The 19,625-nt window shown below is 46.8% G+C and overlaps 1 protein-coding gene across 2 annotated transcripts in view; it reads left to right on the top strand.

The window, feature by feature from the left end:
- THOC2 (THO complex subunit 2) overlaps window positions 1-19,625 on the top strand; it is a 1,495,542-nt gene that overhangs the window by 252,300 nt on the left and 1,223,617 nt on the right. For both annotated transcript variants that reach the window (XM_078688746.1, XM_078688744.1), the window contains exon 11: window positions 4,701-4,873. In XM_078688746.1, coding sequence (XP_078544872.1) covers window positions 4,701-4,873 — 173 coding nt within the window. The remainder of the gene's footprint in view (window positions 1-4,700; window positions 4,874-19,625) is intronic.

The raw sequence follows: 19,625 nt of genomic DNA, 5'->3' as shown, positions 1-19,625 counted from the left end.
TTCCTCTTTTATATTCAAAGAGAATCCAAGTACTCCTTAGCTTTAATAATAGAAATGAAGTATTTTGTTTGGCCCTTGTATATAGTCTTTAATTTTGCGGGACCCTGAAGAAATACTGCTACTTGCTTCTTCTGAAAATCAGGAATTAGTTGCTTCAGTTGCCATCGTTGAGCCACAGTAGCTTGACAGTAGTCTGGTCTCACAAAAAACTGACAACCTAGGCCATCCGCTTTCTTATCTGGCCTAGCGTTTAGAAATATCACTTCGCGAGCAAGGAAATTGTTAAATGACACCACGATGGCCCTAGGATAATTTTCCTGTCCTTGTCGTGGTTTCCTTGTTGTAAATGGGAATCTGTGTGCTCGTTGTACTTCCCGAGCCCAATCCCAATCAGTGAATTCAGGAAAAGCATCGTTTAGTAAATTAATGATAAATTTCCTCGGGTCCCCTCCTTCTTTATTTTCAGGGATCCCCAAAAAACGCAAGTTGGTTCTACGGGCCTGGTTTTCCAAACTAGCTATTTTGTCAGATAGATCGTCCTTTTGTATTTTAAAATCTCCCACTTCTTGTCTTTGGGCCATACATTCTTCTTCTAATACGGATATCCTGGCCTCAGCTTCAGTGACCCTATCAGCAGTTTCTGAACATAATTTGATTGCACGTCTTACTGCGTTTTTGACTTTGGCGCATGTCATTTGCGTTCGTTGATTCTCGGCCTTGCTCTCTGCTCTATGGCACATAATAGTATCAAATATTGTTTTCAGTGTAATCTCGTCGTTGTTCTCTTGCTGTATACTAGGACCATGTATAACGCTATGACTAGACCCCGGGATATCATTGGCAACAGAAGCAGTGGATATTAGATTTGACGACAAAGGATTCGTATTATTTGGAGAATTAGAAGCAACCTCTTAGCTCATTGTACGAGAAGATCTCTTCTTTCCCCGCTTCTTTTTTATAATGGTTGCTGCATTAGTATTATCAGAACTCATACTGATCTCACCCTCAGAAGATAGGCTCTCACCTCTAATGTCTACCCAGTCTTTATTCGCCTCGTCGGATGAGAGTTCAGATAGTGAATAAAAGTTTTCAGGGAGCTCTTGGTTATGTTGCTGTACGATGGTTTCTTTTACATTTCGTAATTCGCTTCTTGGCGCTTCATCTGATAGTGATACCAGCGAGGGAAGAGAACACGCTCTATTGGTGATAACTCCACCCAGAACTGGAACTGCAAATCCCATAATACCCCTCTTTGAAGAGTCGGTCGGTATCAAAATGGGTGTCAAAGTAGAGGTATTATTAGAGTTATGCTGATTATCACCGCTTACAGATGATTGATTAGCGGATTGTGCTACGGCTATATCAGTTATATCGGTACTTTGATTTTCATTGTCAGTTATTTTCTTTTTTGCAGCATGCTTTTCAAATAAATCTGGTAAAGTTTGTAGTGCAGAGCTTTTTGTACCGAGTGTTTCATTAGGTTTAACAGCAGCCCACTTATTGAAGTTCTTACCCTGTTTGGTGATGGTTTTAGTTGCCTCTGCCATCTCGATCTCCTCGTTCTCTTGCTCCACGTTATTCAGTTCTGACCCAGGGCCAGTTTTTCTGTTGCTGCGTGTGGCGATAGAAAGTGGAAGTGGCGTCCTCTTTTTCTTCCGTGAGCCACCTCTGCCGGGAAAAACACTGCTCTGTGCCCAGCACAGACAAAGTGTGGCACGCCACAGCGGAGACCGCCGATTGATCTCAAAGAAATTTAGCAACATTCGTCTGATGCAAGGATAGTTTGTAGCAATTTATTGCTGTGTATTGAAATAACACGATGTAGTTATTTTCTTCCCCGTTTTTTTTCTTCCATACGTTTATGTCACCGTGACTCCGTGGCTTCTTCTGACCTGCACAAGTCAAACTCCGGTAAGATCAAAATCAATTGTTGGATGTTTTTCGCCGTTGCTGGGATCTGCTCGGAAGTGGTCGACGCCTTTCTGCCTCTCTTCCAGCACGGAGCTTCGGATCCAGCCCTCCGGCCAGAAAATGAAAAAAAGCTGCCTTTCAGATTCCGCGGTGCTCCGTTTTCCGTCTCTCTGAGCAGTCCAGCCCAGCTCAGCTCGAGCGGCGTCCACGGCGGCGTCCACAGCAGCAATAATGGCAGCAGCTGATCTGTGCTATTCCACGGTCACCGTCACCAGGTGAAATGAGCCCGTTTACGAAAGCCCCATAGCCGGCTTTCATACGTTTAAGCTCGCAAAGTAGCTAGATTTCTCCTTCTCCTTCTCTGACGATAGAACGATAGGACGCCAGGAGCGAGGGAGCAAGCTGCTTACACAGCCTTCCCCACGGCAGCCATCTTGCCTCTGTGTTCCTGGTCACCAGCATCATCTAATTTGACTGCACCTTTATTAACCGTTACCACATTTTTGAGAACAGAAAATGTGGATTCTCCCTTGTGTAAAATCCTAGAACATTTCACCCTCACCATGTCCCTCACACAAACATCAATTGCTTAGAAACAGGATTGGACTGTGTCTGACCATATTCGTTTTGTGCAACACGTTTTCTGCTAACATCAATTTTGTCCTTGGACACAACAAACTCATTATCACCTATCAATCTTATCAAAAGTTTAGAAGAAGGTATGCAACCCCTTAACAAAACAAATGGAGATACATTAGTGTCAGAATTAGGAGTAGTACGAACAGCCCATTGGAGTTTTTCAATTTCTGCCTTGCTATTTCATCTACTAGCTTTAGCTAATTGTACATTCTGTTTAATGACCCTACTAAAACGTTCCACAAGGCCATTGCTTCTTGGATGAAAAAGTGAAGTTTTAACATGTTTAATACCAACAGAACGTAGGAATTCTTCAAAATTAGTTGAAACAAATTGAGGGCCATTATGAGAGAGAAGTTCTTCCAGAACACCCTCCCTACTGAAAAGTGACTTGAGAAATGTAATAATAGAGGATGAGTCAGCAGACTTTACCCACTTGATTTTTGGCCAACGACTGTGAAAGTCTATAAGATTAATGCCATACTCAGATAAATTGTCAGACAAATGCAAAGGGCCAATAATGTTAACAGCAACCTTAAACAAAGGTTTGTCAGGAACTTCTATGGCTGCCATGTGGCCCTCCCTGCACTCATCTTAACCCCTGGGCTTGTGCCCTGAAACCGCTGGTACCTACCTACAACATGCACCTCTTGTTGGTGTACCCACTCTCTGTTGCCTAACATTGAGTCCAGTGACCTCTGCACCTGGCAGCCCCGGTGCCACTGGTGGTGCAGTACCTACCTTAAACTGAACCTTGCCCAGTGTTGGTCTAAACCCCCGAAAACTTGAAGAGTAAGCATTGTATTTACCTGTTAATGCTTAACACTGTTTTCCTTCCATAGGATTGCACTGCATTGAAACTGTCTTTCTTTTACTACTACTAAATCCTGCTGTTTTGATTGACAAATGCAAAACTATTTATGAAGCAGTGGAAGACCCGATATACCTAAATTCATTTTGTTCCAGAGTTTACTCCAGGAATTATTTGATTCATTTGACAAGCAGAGGGAAGGATGGTTAGATATATTGCAGAAAAATGGCTCCATCACATCTTTCCCACACAACAATTTAGACTTTGTCATTGGTTAATGAGCCTACAAAAAGAGACAGCTATGAGGGGTAACGCATCTGTTCAATCACTTGTCTCATCCTTCACATCAGCAAAGAGATTATTTGGAAATTCTATAAACCATTTTGGGATTCAAGATTTTCCCTACTAATTGGACACTGGAGTGAGTGGGAGGATCTCTTTGCTACTGGAGACTTTTTTCTTTTTTATCTCTGCATGTCTCTGCTGCCTTTCTTCTGGGGTCCCACTTTACGGGTGCATTTCAAGGGTTCCTCAGGATTCACTTTTTGCCAAGTCTAAAGATCGAGTCAGTATATTGAAGAAAGCCTCTTTCCCAATCTAAGAACTGTGAGTGACTGGAATTACCAGACTGTGGCTCCAAAGAGGGTGCTGATTTTTAGCGAGGCAGAGGAGTGCGAAAGTTAATAAAATAGCCTTAGGCTTCAGATTGGCAAGGTGGGTGTAATTGCGAACCCCCTGACACCTAACAATTGCAACATAGTTTATGCATGCCTTTACATTTTTGCGTTTTCACATTAAGCTCCAAACTATTGACTTTGGCAGTACTTGTTTATTTTGAGTTACTACTTTAAATGAATATAACCTTAATCTCTGGATTCCAAAATCTTGATGTTTGTAATTTTTTTTTATCATTCAATCCTAGTTCTTGATTGTGGATTTTTATCATAGTTATTTCTTAACGTTTATGGCATCTTGGTGTTGCATTTAATTTTTTAGAAGAAATGTTCTCTAAAAAAAGGCTTTTCTGCTTATACCATGCTACGATGGGTAAGCCTGACATTGCTCAGAGAAACCAAGGAGCACTACTGTGTTGACTCTGTAGAAGCCCCGAGGCAGCTCATATCATGTAGAGGCCCCTCTCTCCCAGAGATTAACAGTCCAGTTTCTTCTAATAATATGCAGTGTATTTTTGTGAATGTATGAAAAGCAATAGAGTGATTGTCAGAAATGCTGGGTTTATAATAACTTCTATTTATTCGCTGTCATTGGAATCAATTGAAATGTTTTTTCAGGTTATTAAAGGGAAACAACTGATGTTTAACTCTGTCATATATTTTTTTAGCCACCAGACAACCAAAAACTTGGTTTATTGGAAGCTTTGTTGAAGATTGGAGATTGGCAGCATGCGCAAAGCATTATGGATCAGATGCCTCCATTTTATTCCACTTCACATAAACCTATAGCTATTGCACTCTGTGAGCTTATTCATATTATGATTGAACCTCTATACCGAAGGTAAAATATCCGTTTATTGAATTTTAAATTCTTTGAAAGTAAATGAACTGACTGCCCTTAGGACCTATATGCATATGATGAGTGTCTTCATGATATTTTTAAGCTTCATAATAGCTCATATTTTTGATTTCCCCTCACCTGACTACATGCGCGGTCTCAGTATTTCGCAGGGGGAAAGTACGAATTGTGAGTCTTTACCCCAGTAAGGAACCAGGTGTTGTTTTTCTTGTTTTTTTTAGTCTATGAAAATGTTTTTCTTTTTCAGATAGAGATAAATGTGGCACGGAGGGGAACATTGCTTCTTTTCCAGGGGATACTCATCAATAGTCATAAGCACTGAATAGTCCCGCTCATGTGCGGGACCCCGGAGCAATAGCCAATAATATGCATATATCTGCATATATCTACATATATATATATATATATATATATATATATATATATATATATATATACGCATAAAATAACCATATATATATATATATATATATATATATATATATATAATATGCATATACATATGCAGCCCAATATACACCATACTAGGCTTAAAAAACTGCCATTATTGCCTGTAACATCTTTACATTTGCTAAGACATATAAATCACACTATAAGACAATGCAAAGAAGAAAACACAGCCCTGGTTTTCTTTGAAACACACAACCTTTATTTTCAAAGGTAAACCAGGCAGGATCATAGAGGCAGCTTTAGCCAAGATAGGCTGCATAGTAAAAACAGAAAAATGTGGTGCCGTGCCTTTAAGACCTCTGTGAGCCTCCAGGCTCCTATCATGCACCACAGGTGACAGTTAGGTCAGTTCTTTTTTCCGGCTCCTTCTGTGAGGATCCTGGAGCATTGAGCTCGCCAGTTGTTGATATTTTTTCACTTTCTTCTGGTATTTCTCTAATTGTTTCGTCTTTACTCTACTTCTTTAGTCATTATCTGACTAATCCAACAATTTTTTGCTGTTTTTTGGCTATTTTTCCTGTCATAATGCCGGCCTTATTTGTTAAGTGTCCGGCCTGTGGTAAAAAAAATGGCCAAGACAGACCCACATTCGGTCTGTGTAGCTTGTCTACCATCTTCTCACAAGCCAGAACTCTGCTACCAGTGCAGCAAGTTGTCGAATAGGACTTTGAGAGAGAGAGAGAAAAGAGCAGGAGGCTTCAGTCCCTGCATGACAGAGGAGAAACTGTGAGTGGAAGAGAAGAATTTCATTCCAGGAAGCCGCCTTCTTAGCACAAAGAGCGCAAGGACAGAGGGGAGAAGAAAAAACATCGGTCTCCTTCAACTTTGAGGGACAGATCTTCTTCTAAGGTACCTGTGTGCTCAAAATCAGCATCGAAATCACCGTCGCGGTGTCCGTCGACGTCGAAACATCCCTCGCTGTCGAAGAAGAATTCGCCGTCGAAGCACGGTGAGAAGCGACATGAGCGTAGGCGGTCCAGGTCTGGCTCCCCTACGACTGTGAGAGGGCGGGACTCGACGTCGTCTCATCGATGTCGACGGTCACCGCCGAGAGGCTCGAAACATGAGTGAAGGTTGCCGTCGAACCGGGCAGTAGACGTCGAAGAGCCCAAGTCATGTGGCGTCGAGGCACACGACGCCGAGAAAATCATCGCCGTCGAGGCGCTTGACGTCGGCGCCGAAGAGACCATCGCCGCCGAGGAGGTCGCCGCCGAGGAAGTCGCCGTCTAGGAGATCGCCGTTGGAAAAATCGCCGTTGAGGAGGCTGTCGTCGACGTCTCCTGCAGCTAAGAGGCCTAGAACGGTGTCCAAAGACCGGTCTAAGGTTTCTATTGTGTCTCTGGGAGTTCCTCTTCCTCCCCTGGGCTGAGGATTGTGCAAATCTCTCCAGAGCCCTCAAGAGCACCTTCACCTCCAGGGGCTAATATCTCGTCGCGATGGCTGGGGGAGATCAGAGACTGGAAGATAAGGAGGATTAACCTTCCAAGGTCTTATTCCAGGTCTCCTGTGTTGGTAAGACCTACTTCAAGATCAAGATCGCCCCTGGTACAGGTGGTGCACTCTCCGAGAACGTGAGCGTACTCCTCCGAGAAAGTCTCCATCAGAGAGGAGGCGGACTTCACCCTCTCCTAAGTCTTCGCGTCACCGTTCTTCTAGGAGACGCGATGCTAGATCTTCGACAAGGTCTACAAATTCGAAGGGGGACTACTCACCGACGCTGTCATCAACTCCTCCAAGTAGGATATCACCGATTGATGACGTGATTACCTTTAATGAAGTTCTCTGTCGTGGAGCAGCGAAACTTAATATCGATCCATATCTTGATCCAGCACCACATTAAAATCTCCCCCACATAGGATAGCAGATGCCGGCAGTTTATAGACTTTGTTCCATAACAGTGTGTAAAACTCCGGATCATCTATGTTAGGGCCATAGACATTCACCACTGTGATCAATGTGCCACTTAACCTCCCCTGCACTATAATATACAGGCCATCCTTATCGATCTCCTCGTGTGTGCTCACAAACGGGACATTCTTTTTAATTAACACCATAACCCTCGCGCATACGACGAATAGGAAGAGGCGAGGCGCACCCCAGCCCATTTCTTAGCTGCAGAAGCCGCAGTGTGGTCAGTGTGGTGCGTCTCCTGTAGAAGCGCAACTTGAGCATTATGGCGGTCCAAGTACGCCATCACTTGCCTAGTTTTTTTTGGGTTATTTAACCCCCTGATGTTCCAAGTGATCCAAGTAATTTTACCTGCTCCATCCATCATAGACCAGTCTGAAGCAACATGCATTGCAGAAGATTGATGACGACACCATCATATACATGAACCAGTATGTTGCCAACACACCTCGCGCAGCTGCACATGAAAAACAATACCAAAACAGTCACTCCTCTCCCACCCCAGCACCTCAACCCTACCAATAACATCCCCAACCTCCTCCGCCCCTCCTCTCCCACACAACCCACCCCCCCTCTCCATCCCAAACACCCCTGGCCACCCACCCACTTCAGCACCCCAAACATGCCAAAGCCACCCCAACACCAAACCAAACTTCCCCCTCCCTCCTATCATAGTAAACCAGATTTGGGGTATACCCATATGCGGGGGCGCAGAGTCCGAACACTCCCACGTAGTAGGAGTTGACCGAGTACTAAGAACACAGCAATGCATCACATATCACATGTACAACGATAATACAGTGCCCACCGTGACGGCAAGATACCCAACCATACAAAGTGTAGTGATAAGGAGATGCCGTAAAGATCTCACCAAAACCTCAGATTAGACCATCGATCTACCAAACCATTAAGGTGGTCACAGAGCTAGGCAGTGGGTCGCTTACCCCAAAAAGCAGTTGAGTTCCTCTGGATGGTCAGCCCACACGCCAATAGCAGAGCATGATAACAATGTGACCCTCCAACGTTACTACATAATGAAAAGTGAAAAACAGGAAATCAGACATGCCAGTAAATTATACAAAAGTACCAAATCCACACTGTGCCACATCTATAGTCCCCTCCATGTAGTCATGAGCCCTGCACTTCTACACTTTAGCATAGTTCATTGCTGTCCTCAAAGCTTTGGAAGGGCCAACAGATACAATGGTAGTAATTATAGACTGTTTCTAAATGAGTGAAACCTAGAGAGCCAAACATTAAACATTGTGCCAGTCAATAAAAAAGGAATATGATGTCTGAACCACATTGCAATTGACCAGAGGCACCAACCCACTCAACAGTTAGCATAATGCCACCCTACTCCTCTTCTTCAGGCGCAGCTGTAGACTCTCTCTCTTCTGCCATTTTAAATGCTTGGCTTGTTCCATAGCTGCCTTTGGGGATGAAAAGATTTTACTGTCATCTGTAGTGCCGATACAAAGCCGGGCCTGGTATAACATGGCATAGGGAACACCCTCATTTCTCAAAAATTGTTTCACCGTGCCAAACTCTCTCCGAGCTGCCTGAACTGCGACCGTAAAGTCGGGGAAGAAGGCCAACGTGTTACCCTGGTGAACAATGGTACCTTTCTCCCTAGCCAGGCCCAGTATAGTGTCTCTGTCCCTATAATTTAAAATTCTGGCTATTCTAGGACGAGGGGGTGCCCCAGGAATCGGCCTAGCTGGCAGGGAGCGGTGAGCGCGCTCCTCAATGAACATGTTGGATAACTGTTCCGTGCCAAAAATTTCTGAAATCAGGCACTCCACATGTGCTTCCATTTTGCCCACATTGGTTGACTCTGGCAGCCCAGTAATTCGGAGATTATTGCGCCGAGAGCGCGCCTCCAAGTCCTCATTCTTTGATTCAAATGCACTGTTGAATAGATATGGCCACCAGCATTGGAATGAGATAGAAGAGTTGCTTAACAAACTCCCTGAGGAGGACAAAAAGAGGAAGGAAAAAATGTGGCTAACACCTGCCTAAAGTCTGTCTTAGATGCAGCAGATACTGCAAGTAGGCAAATGTGCACAGGAACCATCCACAGAAGGCATGCCTGGCTCAGAATTTCTAGTTTCAAGCAGGAAGTTCAAACATCAATCATTAACCGACGGTTCAATGGGGAAGCTCTATTTGGTATGGAAGTGGATGAATCCCTTTAGCAAATTAAAAATGATAACCAAATTGCAAGGGCAATTGGGGCCCTACAGCAAGAGGTTCGTTCAAAAGAGGAGGTTTCAGTGGCATAAAGTTCACAGGTAAGGGCACCTTTGGTCAAGGGCAGCAAATAACACAACACTCCGAAGGACAGAACCAAAACCAACAAATGGGCCAACAGTCTAGCTACCAAGGTTGGCAAAAACAACAAAAGTAGCTCTTTCGAGGAAGAGGCCAATCCTCTAGAGGAAATGGGCCTAACTGACTTAATTTCAAATACAGACCCACACAAAAAAACGGTGAGGGGAATGATATGCTTTTTCCACAGACAATGGAAAAGGATCACAGCAGACAATTGGATGTTAAATTTGATAATCTACGGATACTGCATAGCGCTCACAAGAACATCACCTGCAAATCTGCCAAAAACAAAAAGATTGACAAGAGCAGAACAAACACTGAGATCAAAGAGCTATACCTCAAACAGGCAATAGAAAAGGTACCAACACAAGAATGGTTCAAAAGAAATTACTCGCCATACTTCCTAGTCCCCAAACTGGATCAAATCATGTACTTCAGATTCGTAAACAAGTTCATACGAACACAGTGCTTCAAAATGTGTACCCTCCAGAAAATAAACCCACAAATTCAAAAAGGGGATTACTTAACAATAATCGTCCTCAATGACGCCTACCTACATATCCCTATGAACAAAAAAACACAAAGTGCCTAAGATTAACGGAACACACTACCAATTGAAGGTACTCTCCTTCGGCATAAAATCTGATCCACAGATGTTCACAAAGTGTCTGGCCGCAGGGGCGGCACACCTGAGCAAAGTAGGAATACATGTCTACCCCTACTTAGACGACTGGCTAATAAGGGGACACTCGAAACAGACATGTCTCAATCATGTTCAAAAAACAATTCAAATGCTACAAGACCTGGGTTTCTCAATAAACCACATGGTTCGAGGCATGTGGGCTGCTGAATTCATATCTATAGCATAGATCGCCGCCTAGTGTTTGGTCCGGATGATTGCATATTGTTGTCCTGGAAGAGTCTTCGAAGTATCACGAGATAGGTGGCTCCTTCCCTGGACTACAGTGTGCATGGGCATCGACTCCATCCCCAGATTGTTTTTTTCCGCCATTGGGTTCGGATGTATATTCGTTATCTCCAGTTCGGAATCGATATAGACTTTTCTTAAGGCCTGAAGGCCTTTTCCTATACCGTCGGTATTGTTTTTGCGCTCGGTGCCCAACTCTGTTCCGGCTCAGTTCCCGAGTCGGACGTCCCGAGGAGTCGCGTGACTCTTTGGTGCTCGAGGCCCAGTCGACGCAACAAAGCTTCCAACGACACATCATGGAATGGAGCCCGTTCAAGAAATGTCCCGTGTGTGGATCGAAGTATCCCCACATCGACGTCCACCCGGTGTGCAACAAGTGCCTGTCGCCGGACCACGATGAAGCCAACTGTATGGCTTGTTCCCGGTTTCGATCGAAGAATACGATTCGACTTCGGCGCGTGGCGCGCCTGGAGGCCCAGCAGTCGGCCCCGGCACCGGTGGACATCTTCGACAGAGAAGAGGCAGACGACCAAGAAGTTCATCTGCAGATTTCACCTCCTGCGGAGGAGATCGACTACGACGCGGACGTCGAAGCGCTCGATGCAGAAGACGTCGTCGACGAGGTAGGAGACGACAATGAGGCCTATGGGGCCATGGAAGATAGCTCAGGCGAAGAGCTATGCCCCGTTCGAACAATCACTAAGGCTCAGGTCGCGGGATCGCCACCCGGCCTTACCCAAGACCTTGCACCCAAATCCACGGCCTCGCCTACGGGCCCGGCTACGGACACTTCTGCGGAGCTGCCGGTGGTCAAAACGAAACCGAAAGTGAAACCCTCGGTGTCGACGAAACCGAAAGTGATGGAAACGCCTACGAAACAGAAAACGTCTGTCTCTCCGGCCGCCTCCTCGTCTTCCGCTATGTCGGGGCAGCCGAAGCCGAAGAAGGCTGTCGAGCCGGTGAAATCGGCCAAAGGCGTCCAGCCAAAGTCGGTCAAGGGCGTCGATCCAAAATCGAACAAGGGCGTCGAGCCGAAGACTGGGGCCCCAACCCCGGGAGTAAAGGCAGCCGACACGAAGTCGTCGGCGCCGAAGGCCGTCGGCGCGGAAGGAGGACACGGCGCACCTAAGAAAGCTGCTCCTGTACCTCAGCCGGAGAAGACCAAGACATCGACGATCGAGTCTTCACACGCTGGTGGACCGAGGCCGTCTGTCGGTTCGGCGAAACCGTCCGCTTCCTTTACGAAGCAGGTGTCGGACTCACTGCAACGCATCAGGAACAAGGCTTCCGCGGTCGATCCGAAGGATGCTTCCACCCCGAAGCAGGCTGCCAAGACGCCAACGTCTTCGACGCCACTCCTGTTTACGTTACCGCCTAAGGTGGCACCGAAGGCCTTCGCACCTAGGTCGGTCACCAACGCGCCCCGTGCAGGGGTCTGCTGGGTCGAAGCCTTCTACGCAGCTTGTGAGCTTGAGGCATCGACAACCCTTGGTGGAGGAATAGTCGGAACACTTTATCGACGCCGACACCGGTAAACTTACCCTCTACAAGAGAGAGATCACGGCGACGCAGCCTTTGGAGTCCTACACGATTCCTTTGAAGCGCAAGAAGCCTTCTACGGATTCCCCGGTTCTGGTTGAGCCACTTGCTCCACAGACTCCAAGAGTTGATACACCCTCACCCACTTACTCAGATGTGGAGGCTGGGGAAGGTGATGACGAACAGTATAACTTTCCTGCCAACACTGATCCTGAGGATCACCAGGACTCTTGGGCAGATGCAGGGGACCCAGGGGGATCCACAAGCTGCCCCGGACACTCAGGTGTACAATGTCAAAACCTCTCCTACTGAGGATTCTGCGGCATTTAATGCTCTCATTGAGAGGGCAGCTACAAACCACGACGTCCAGCTGCACGCTGACCCTGTTGACGTGGACTTCCTTTTTGATACCTTTTCCACAGCAGAGAAAACTGTCAAAACTCTCCCAATGTTGAAAGGGGTTCTCAAACATGCTGCGGACATCTTTAAAGAACCCACACGTGCCAGGGTGGTCAACCCTAGAATTGAAAAAATATATAAGCCAGCACCTGGCGACCCAACATACATCAAGGGCCAGTTGCCATTGGACTCTCTGGTCGTTTCTAATGCCCGGAAGAGGGCGAATTCGCAAACCACTGGTGATGCTCCTCCCCCAGACAAGGAATCTAAAGTGCTGGAGGCATCAGGGAAGAGGGTGGCGGCTCAAGCAGCCAATATCTGGCGTATCTCAAACACTCAAGCACTCTTGGCCAGATATGACAGGGCGCACTATGACACACTAGAGACCCTGCTACAACATCTACCCGATCAGTATAAAGAGGCGGCGGAAATGCTCATTCAAGAGGGGAAGCTCATCTCCAACGCTTCTATTAAATGTGCACTGGACGTGGCGGACACCGCGGCCAGGGCCATTAACACCAGTGTGATGTTGAGACGTCAGGCATGGCCCAGAATCTCCTGTTTCAAGCCGGAGATACAAACCACCATCCTCAATCAGCCGGTCAACCCTGATAGGTTGTTTGGTCATGAGGTGGATGCCGCACTGGAAAAAATAAAGAAGGATACAGAGACTGCAAAGTCCATGGGAGCTCTCCAGTCCCAACAGTTTCGGGGCAGTACTTTTCGTCGCTCAGGCAATAGAGGTGTTTCCAGAGGCCAGATGTCCCAGCAAAAGCAATACACTAAAAGTGGGGCGCAGTCCTCTTACACCAAGCAGAGTAGAGGCGGCTATCGGGGCAACAATGCCAAAGGCAGAGGCCGTGGAAATAACTCCCGTTCCTCTGCCACCACCAAGCAGTGACGCCCTGCCCTTGCCCCCCGACCACACAACACCTGTCGGGGGGAGACTCCAGCAGTTCCTGCCAGTCTGGAAATCCATCACCACAGACAGGTGGGTCAGGAAACGTATCCAGTTTGGTTATTGTCTAGTTAACGTCCACTCCACCTAACATGCCACCAAAACACCGTCCTATGTCCACAGAGCATTTGCACTTATTGCAGCAGGAGGTACTTGTCATGCTGCAAAAAGGGGCAATCGAGCTCGTGCCGGTGGAGGAAGGAGGCACAGGAGTGTATTCCCTGTACTTCTTAATCCCAAAGAAGGACGGGTCCCTCAGACCCATTCTGGACCTCAGGCCCCTAAACCAGTATATTCTCTCAGAACACTTTCACATGCTGACGCTGCAGCAAGTTCTTCCGTTGCTCAACCAGGGAGACTTCCTCGCAACCTTGGATCTCAAGGATGCATACTTTCACATTCCACTACATCCATCACACAGAAAATACCTCAGATTCACGATTCAGGGTCGGCATTATCAGTTCAAGGTCCTTCCTTTCGGAGTGACCACGGCGCCCAGGGTGTTCACAAAATGCCTGGCGACAGTGGCTGCGCACCTCAGGAGGCAGAACGTTCACGTTTACCCTTATCTGGACGACTGGCTTGTCCAAGCGAAGTCGGCCCAGCTGTGCGCCGCCAACATGTCCCACACTATTCACCTTCTTCACAGTCTGGGATTCTCGCTAAATTATCCCAAGTCGCACCTTCAGCCAGCCCATGTGCGGCAATATCTGGGCGCGACGATAGATACTCTGGCGGCCACGGCTCAGCCGAATTCTGTGAGGATCAACAGCATTCAGTCGCTCATCCAAAAGTTCAGACCGCAACACTCGCTTCCAGCAAGAGTGTTCATGCAGTTGATAGGCATGATGGCCTCCTGCATCTTCATAGTCCCGCACGCGAGGCTACATATGCGTCCGCTTCAAGAGTGCTTGGCTCGTCAGTGGAATCAGGCTCACGGACAGTTAAAGGACCTAGTGTTGGTGACCGGTCGGGCATACAACTCTCTGCATTGGTGGAATCCACACAACCTTTGCAAGGGCCGACCGTTCCAGCAGCCTGTGCCACAACTTATCCTGACAACGGACTCATCTCTCCAGGGTTGGGGAGCTCATGTACTCCACTACACAGTGCAGGGACTATGGACTACGCAACAAAAGAAGATGCACATCAACCACCTAGAGCTGATGGCAATCTTCATGGCAATGAAGGCATTCAAAGTACATCTGTGCAACAAAGTCGTGTTGATCCGGACGGACAACATGACGGCCATGTACTACATTCAGAAGCAGGGAGGGACACACTCTCCACAGTTGTCTCATCTGGCTCCGAGCATGTGGAAGTGGGCCATTCAGAGGAACATCTTCCTCATGGCGGAACACCTCCCAGGCAAGGACAATCAGATGGCGGATCTGCTCAGCAGGTACAGCCACCAAATGCACGAGTGGGAGATACATCCATCAGTACTCCACCCGTACTTCCAGCAGTGGGGTCATCCACAGATAGACCTGTTTGCCACAAGGGAAAACGCAAAATGCCAACACTTTGCCGCCAGATACCCTCACCCACAGTCGCAGGGCAATGCGATATGGATGAACTGGTCAGGCAGATTTGCGTACGCTTTTCCCCCAGCACCTCTCATACCGCTGGTGGCACGAAAGCTAAAGCAACACTCAATGACACTCATCCTGATTGCACCGACGTGGGCACGCCTACCATGGTACACCACGTTTCTAGAACTCTCCGTGGTACCGCATCAAAGGCTGCACCTCACGCCCAGACTTTTGACGCAGAGCCATGGCGACATTCAGCACCCAGACCCGCAACAGCTCAACCTGGCGATCTGGCTCCTGAAGTCTTAGAATTTGGCTACCTTAACTTGCCTCCCGACTGCATGGGTATCATACGGGAGGCAAGAAAGCCCACCACCAGAGCTTGCTATGCAGCAAAATGGAAGCGGTTTGTCATTTACTGTACAGAACACATCAACCCGCTAGATGCATCCACTCACAACATCATGTTATTTGTTACATCTTTACAAATGCAAGCTGGCATATGCTTCCATTCGGATACACTTATCCGCCATAGCAGCTTATCTCCAAAACAGGCAGCATCTCTCCGTTTTCAGAGTGCCTGCCATTAAAGCCTTCCTAGAAGGACTGAAACGGGTCATCCCTCCCAGGACCCCACCAGCTCCTGTATGGAACCTTAATGTGGTCCTCACCAGGCTGATGGGCCCACCTTTTGAGCCTCTGCATTCATGCTAGGGGATTAGTTTTTAACATGGAAAGTGGCTTTTCTAATAGCCATTACGTCTCTGCGCCGTGTTAGTGAGCTCCAGGCGCTCACTGTCCAAGAGCCATTCATACAAATTCACTCAAACAGGGTGGTGCTGCGCACTAACCCTGAATTTCTTCCTAAGGTGGTTTCACAGTTCCATGTCAATCAGACCCTTGAACTGCCCGCGTTCTTCCAAAACCCAGAGACTGTAGCCGAAAGAATGCTCCACACTCTTGACGTCAAACGAGCTTTGATGTACTACATCGATAGGACCAAAGATTTTAGGAAGACACAACAACTCTTTGTTGCCTTTTCGGCCCAGCACAAAGGCAACCCCATTTCCAAAGCAGGTATAGCCAGCCAGGTGGATCGTTAAGTGTATTCAAATTTGCTATCACAAGGCTAAGCGCACTTTAACGGTCCCCCCCCCAGAGCCCACTCCACCCGCAAGTTGGGGGCCTCCATGGCTTTCCTTGGTAATATCCCTTTGGAAGACATTTGTAGAGCAGCCACATGGTCTACACCACACACATTTACTAAACACTACTGTGTAGATGTGCACTCCAAGCAGCAGGCAACTGTGGGGCAGGCTGTTCTTAAAACACTTTTTCAGACTTCTGCAGCTGGCACAGGCGGCCGCCGTTAATGGAGGGACTGCTATATATTCTATGCTATAGATATGAATTCAGCAGCCCACATGCCTCAAACTGAATATGCTACTTACCAGTATGCATCTGTTCTTGGCATGTAGGGCTGCTGACATTCATATCGCCCGCCCTCCTCCCCGGCGCCTGTAGTGGCTGCAGAATTCAAACTTACTCTTAGCATGGTCATCGCTCACACTGTTACACTCCATCTTCACCACAATGGCTAAAAACAATCTGGGGATGGAGTCGATGCCCATGCGCACTGTAGTCCAGGGGAGGAGCCACCTATCTCGTGATACTTCGAAGACTCTTCCAGGACAACAATGTGCAATCATCCGGACCCAACACTAGGCGGCGATCTATGCTATAGATATGAATGTCAGCAGCCCTACATGCCAAGAACAGATGCATACTGGTAAGTAGCATATTCAAAATCTTTGACAGCACCAGAAAGAGAGAAAACATTCCGAAGAGCAAGACTAAACAGAACAAACGCAAAGGCTTACCCAACACAGGCCAGGATACAAGCTATCCACAACGAAACAGCCCTCTACCAGAGGGATCAGTTTCTGTCAGTGAGGAGAGTAATGAAACTAAGGGGCATGATGGCTTCATGCGCCCCACTTATCCATCACACTCGCCTACACATGCGCCCATTCCAAGAATGGCTCACCAACAGCTGGTCTCAAGCCACAAGAAGTTGGGTGGATCCTGTGGTTGTTACACAAAGGGTGCAGGCACAGACACAATGGTGGGCATTCAACAACATAGCACAGGGGAGAACTTTCAGGAACCCAACTCCATCTGTGACAATCACCACTGATGCATCTCTCAATGGATGGGATGCACACTTCAACCAGCTAAAATTTCATGGTCAATGGAGCAAACAGGACTCTACGAAATACATCAACTTCTTGGAGATGAAAACTGTTTTTCTGGCACTCAAGGCATTCCAGAAACATATTCAGGGGAAAAACATATTAATCCAAACAGACATTACAACAACAATGTTCTACCTAAACAAACAGGATGTAACAAAGACTTTTCCCCTGAGCAAACTTGCACAGGAAATCTGGCAGTGGACAAGACTTCAAAAGATCAATCTACAGACAGTACATCTACCAGGAATAGGCAACATTACAGCAGACCAACTGAGCAGACACAATAACTACTCCCACGAATGGAAGTTGAATCAGAGGACAGTACAATATCTATTCAACATCTGGGGAACACTAGTGATAGATCTGTTCGCAACAATGCAGAGCAAGATGTGCCAATGCTTTGCCTCGGTGTTTCCACACCACCTATCAAAGGAAAATGCACTTTCACTCAATTGGTCACAGTCATTTGCTTACGCCTTTCCACCAATGCCCCTGATGCAAAGAGTGTTACAAAAAGCACAGGAACAAACCTGATTCTCATTGCCCATCAATGGCCAAGACAAACATGGTACTCAACCCTCCTAGAACTAGCCAAGGGAGAGATGGTCAGGATCAAAGCAGTAAAAGACCTTCTGACAATGCAGCAGGGCCAGATTTTCCACCCAGAACCGGCAATACTACGGCTAGCAGCTTGGTGCCCGAGTACGTAGTTTGGGCATCTCCACCTACCTCCGCGAACTATGTAAGTTCTAAGGGAAGCAAGGAAGCACTCAACAAGAAAATGCTCTACAGCAAAATGGAAGCGAAACACTACATGGTGCACTGCTAACAACAAACTTGGTTCAATCAATTCACAAGAAACAGCACATATCTTACTTAACTCTTGGACAGCAACATTAACTTTTCCAGCCATAAAGTGCACTTTGCGGCCATAGTGGCATACACAAGAGGAAAATCATGCAAAAGCTTTTTTACAAGACCAGTCATCAAAAGGTTCTCAGAAGGAGAAAAAAGAATAGCTCCACCAAGAGCTGCTCCCGTACCCACATGGAGCTTAAATACAGTACTTTCTTAACTAATGACAAAACCCTTCGAGCCCATGTATGCAGCGGACCTCAAGCATATTACTCTGAAGACAGCCTTTCTCATTGCTATAACATCACTACGAAGAGTAAGTAAACTGCAAGTGTCAACAATACAAGAACCCTACTTACAAATTCATGAGGATAATGTAATCTTAAAAACCAATCCAAAGTACTTGCCAAAAGTGATTTCTAAGTACCACTTGAATCAAAATATTCTCCAGCTGGTTTTCTTCAAAGATCCAAAAATGAAAGGAGAGAGAAGCTTCCATTTCCTGGATGTAAGGAGGGCTTTACTATACTATTTGCAAAAAACTGAACAAATCAAGAAACAAAGCAACTGTTTGTCACCTATGCACACACCAACACAGGGTCAGCAGTGACAAAAGCAACTATTGCAAGATGGATAGTACAAGCCATCCAATTATCTCATTCCAATGCCAAAAATTAACGAACAATGCAAACAACTGCTCACTCCACTAGAAAGAAAGGAGCAACGCTAGCCTTTATTTCTAATGTACCCATTGATTCCATTTGTGCACCAGCAACATGTGCATCACCACATTCCTTTTCAAGACATTATTGTGTGGACATACACATGAGTAAGGAAGCTCAAATTGGACAAAGGGTGCTTCAACACCTGTTTGCAAGGTCTTCCTTACACCACAGCCTCCCAGACACGGGAGAAACCGATACCTAATCAAATGCACAGCATGTGAATCCAGAAAAGGATTCACGTTGCATAACGAAATGGTTACTTACCAGTAGGAGTAGTTTTGTAGCTTGAAGAATTTTCTAGTTTAACATGCGACCCACTCCCCTATGAGGAAAACAAACAGGTGGGGGAAGCAAAGGATTATATCCGTATTTCTCAAACCATCTCAAGGATTACAAAAATAATAACATAAAAAAGTATCCAAAGATGGCCTCCACACACGTCGACCTCCAGGATACCATCTGACGTCAAAACAGGTGACGTACCTGGCATCTAATGGTAGTCGACAGCGACCCAAAAAACAAGCATTTGCAATGCAATAGGTCTCGCATTAGGAAACTTTGAGCCCGTGAGTGATGCTGTGGAGGCCGTGAGTGATGCTGTGGAGGCCGTGAGTGATGCTGTGGAGGCCGTGAGTGATGCTGTGGAGGCCGTGAGTGATGCTGTGGAGGCCGTGAGTGATGCTGTGGAGGCCGTGAGTGATGCTGTGGAGGCCGTGAGTGATGCTGTGGAGGCCGTGAGTGATGCTCTGGAGGCGCTGAGTGATGCCGGGGTGGCGCTGAGTGATGCCGCTGGGGTGGCGCTGAGTGATGCCGCTGGGGTGGCTCTGAGTGATGCCGCTGGGGTGGCGCTG

Source organism: Lissotriton helveticus, chromosome 4_1 (assembly GCF_964261635.1).
Source record: "Lissotriton helveticus chromosome 4_1, aLisHel1.1, whole genome shotgun sequence".
Taxonomy (NCBI): Eukaryota; Metazoa; Chordata; class Amphibia; order Caudata; family Salamandridae; genus Lissotriton; species Lissotriton helveticus.
The sequence above is the reverse complement of the archived record's forward strand: the minus strand, read 5'-3'. Positions and strand labels throughout refer to the sequence as shown.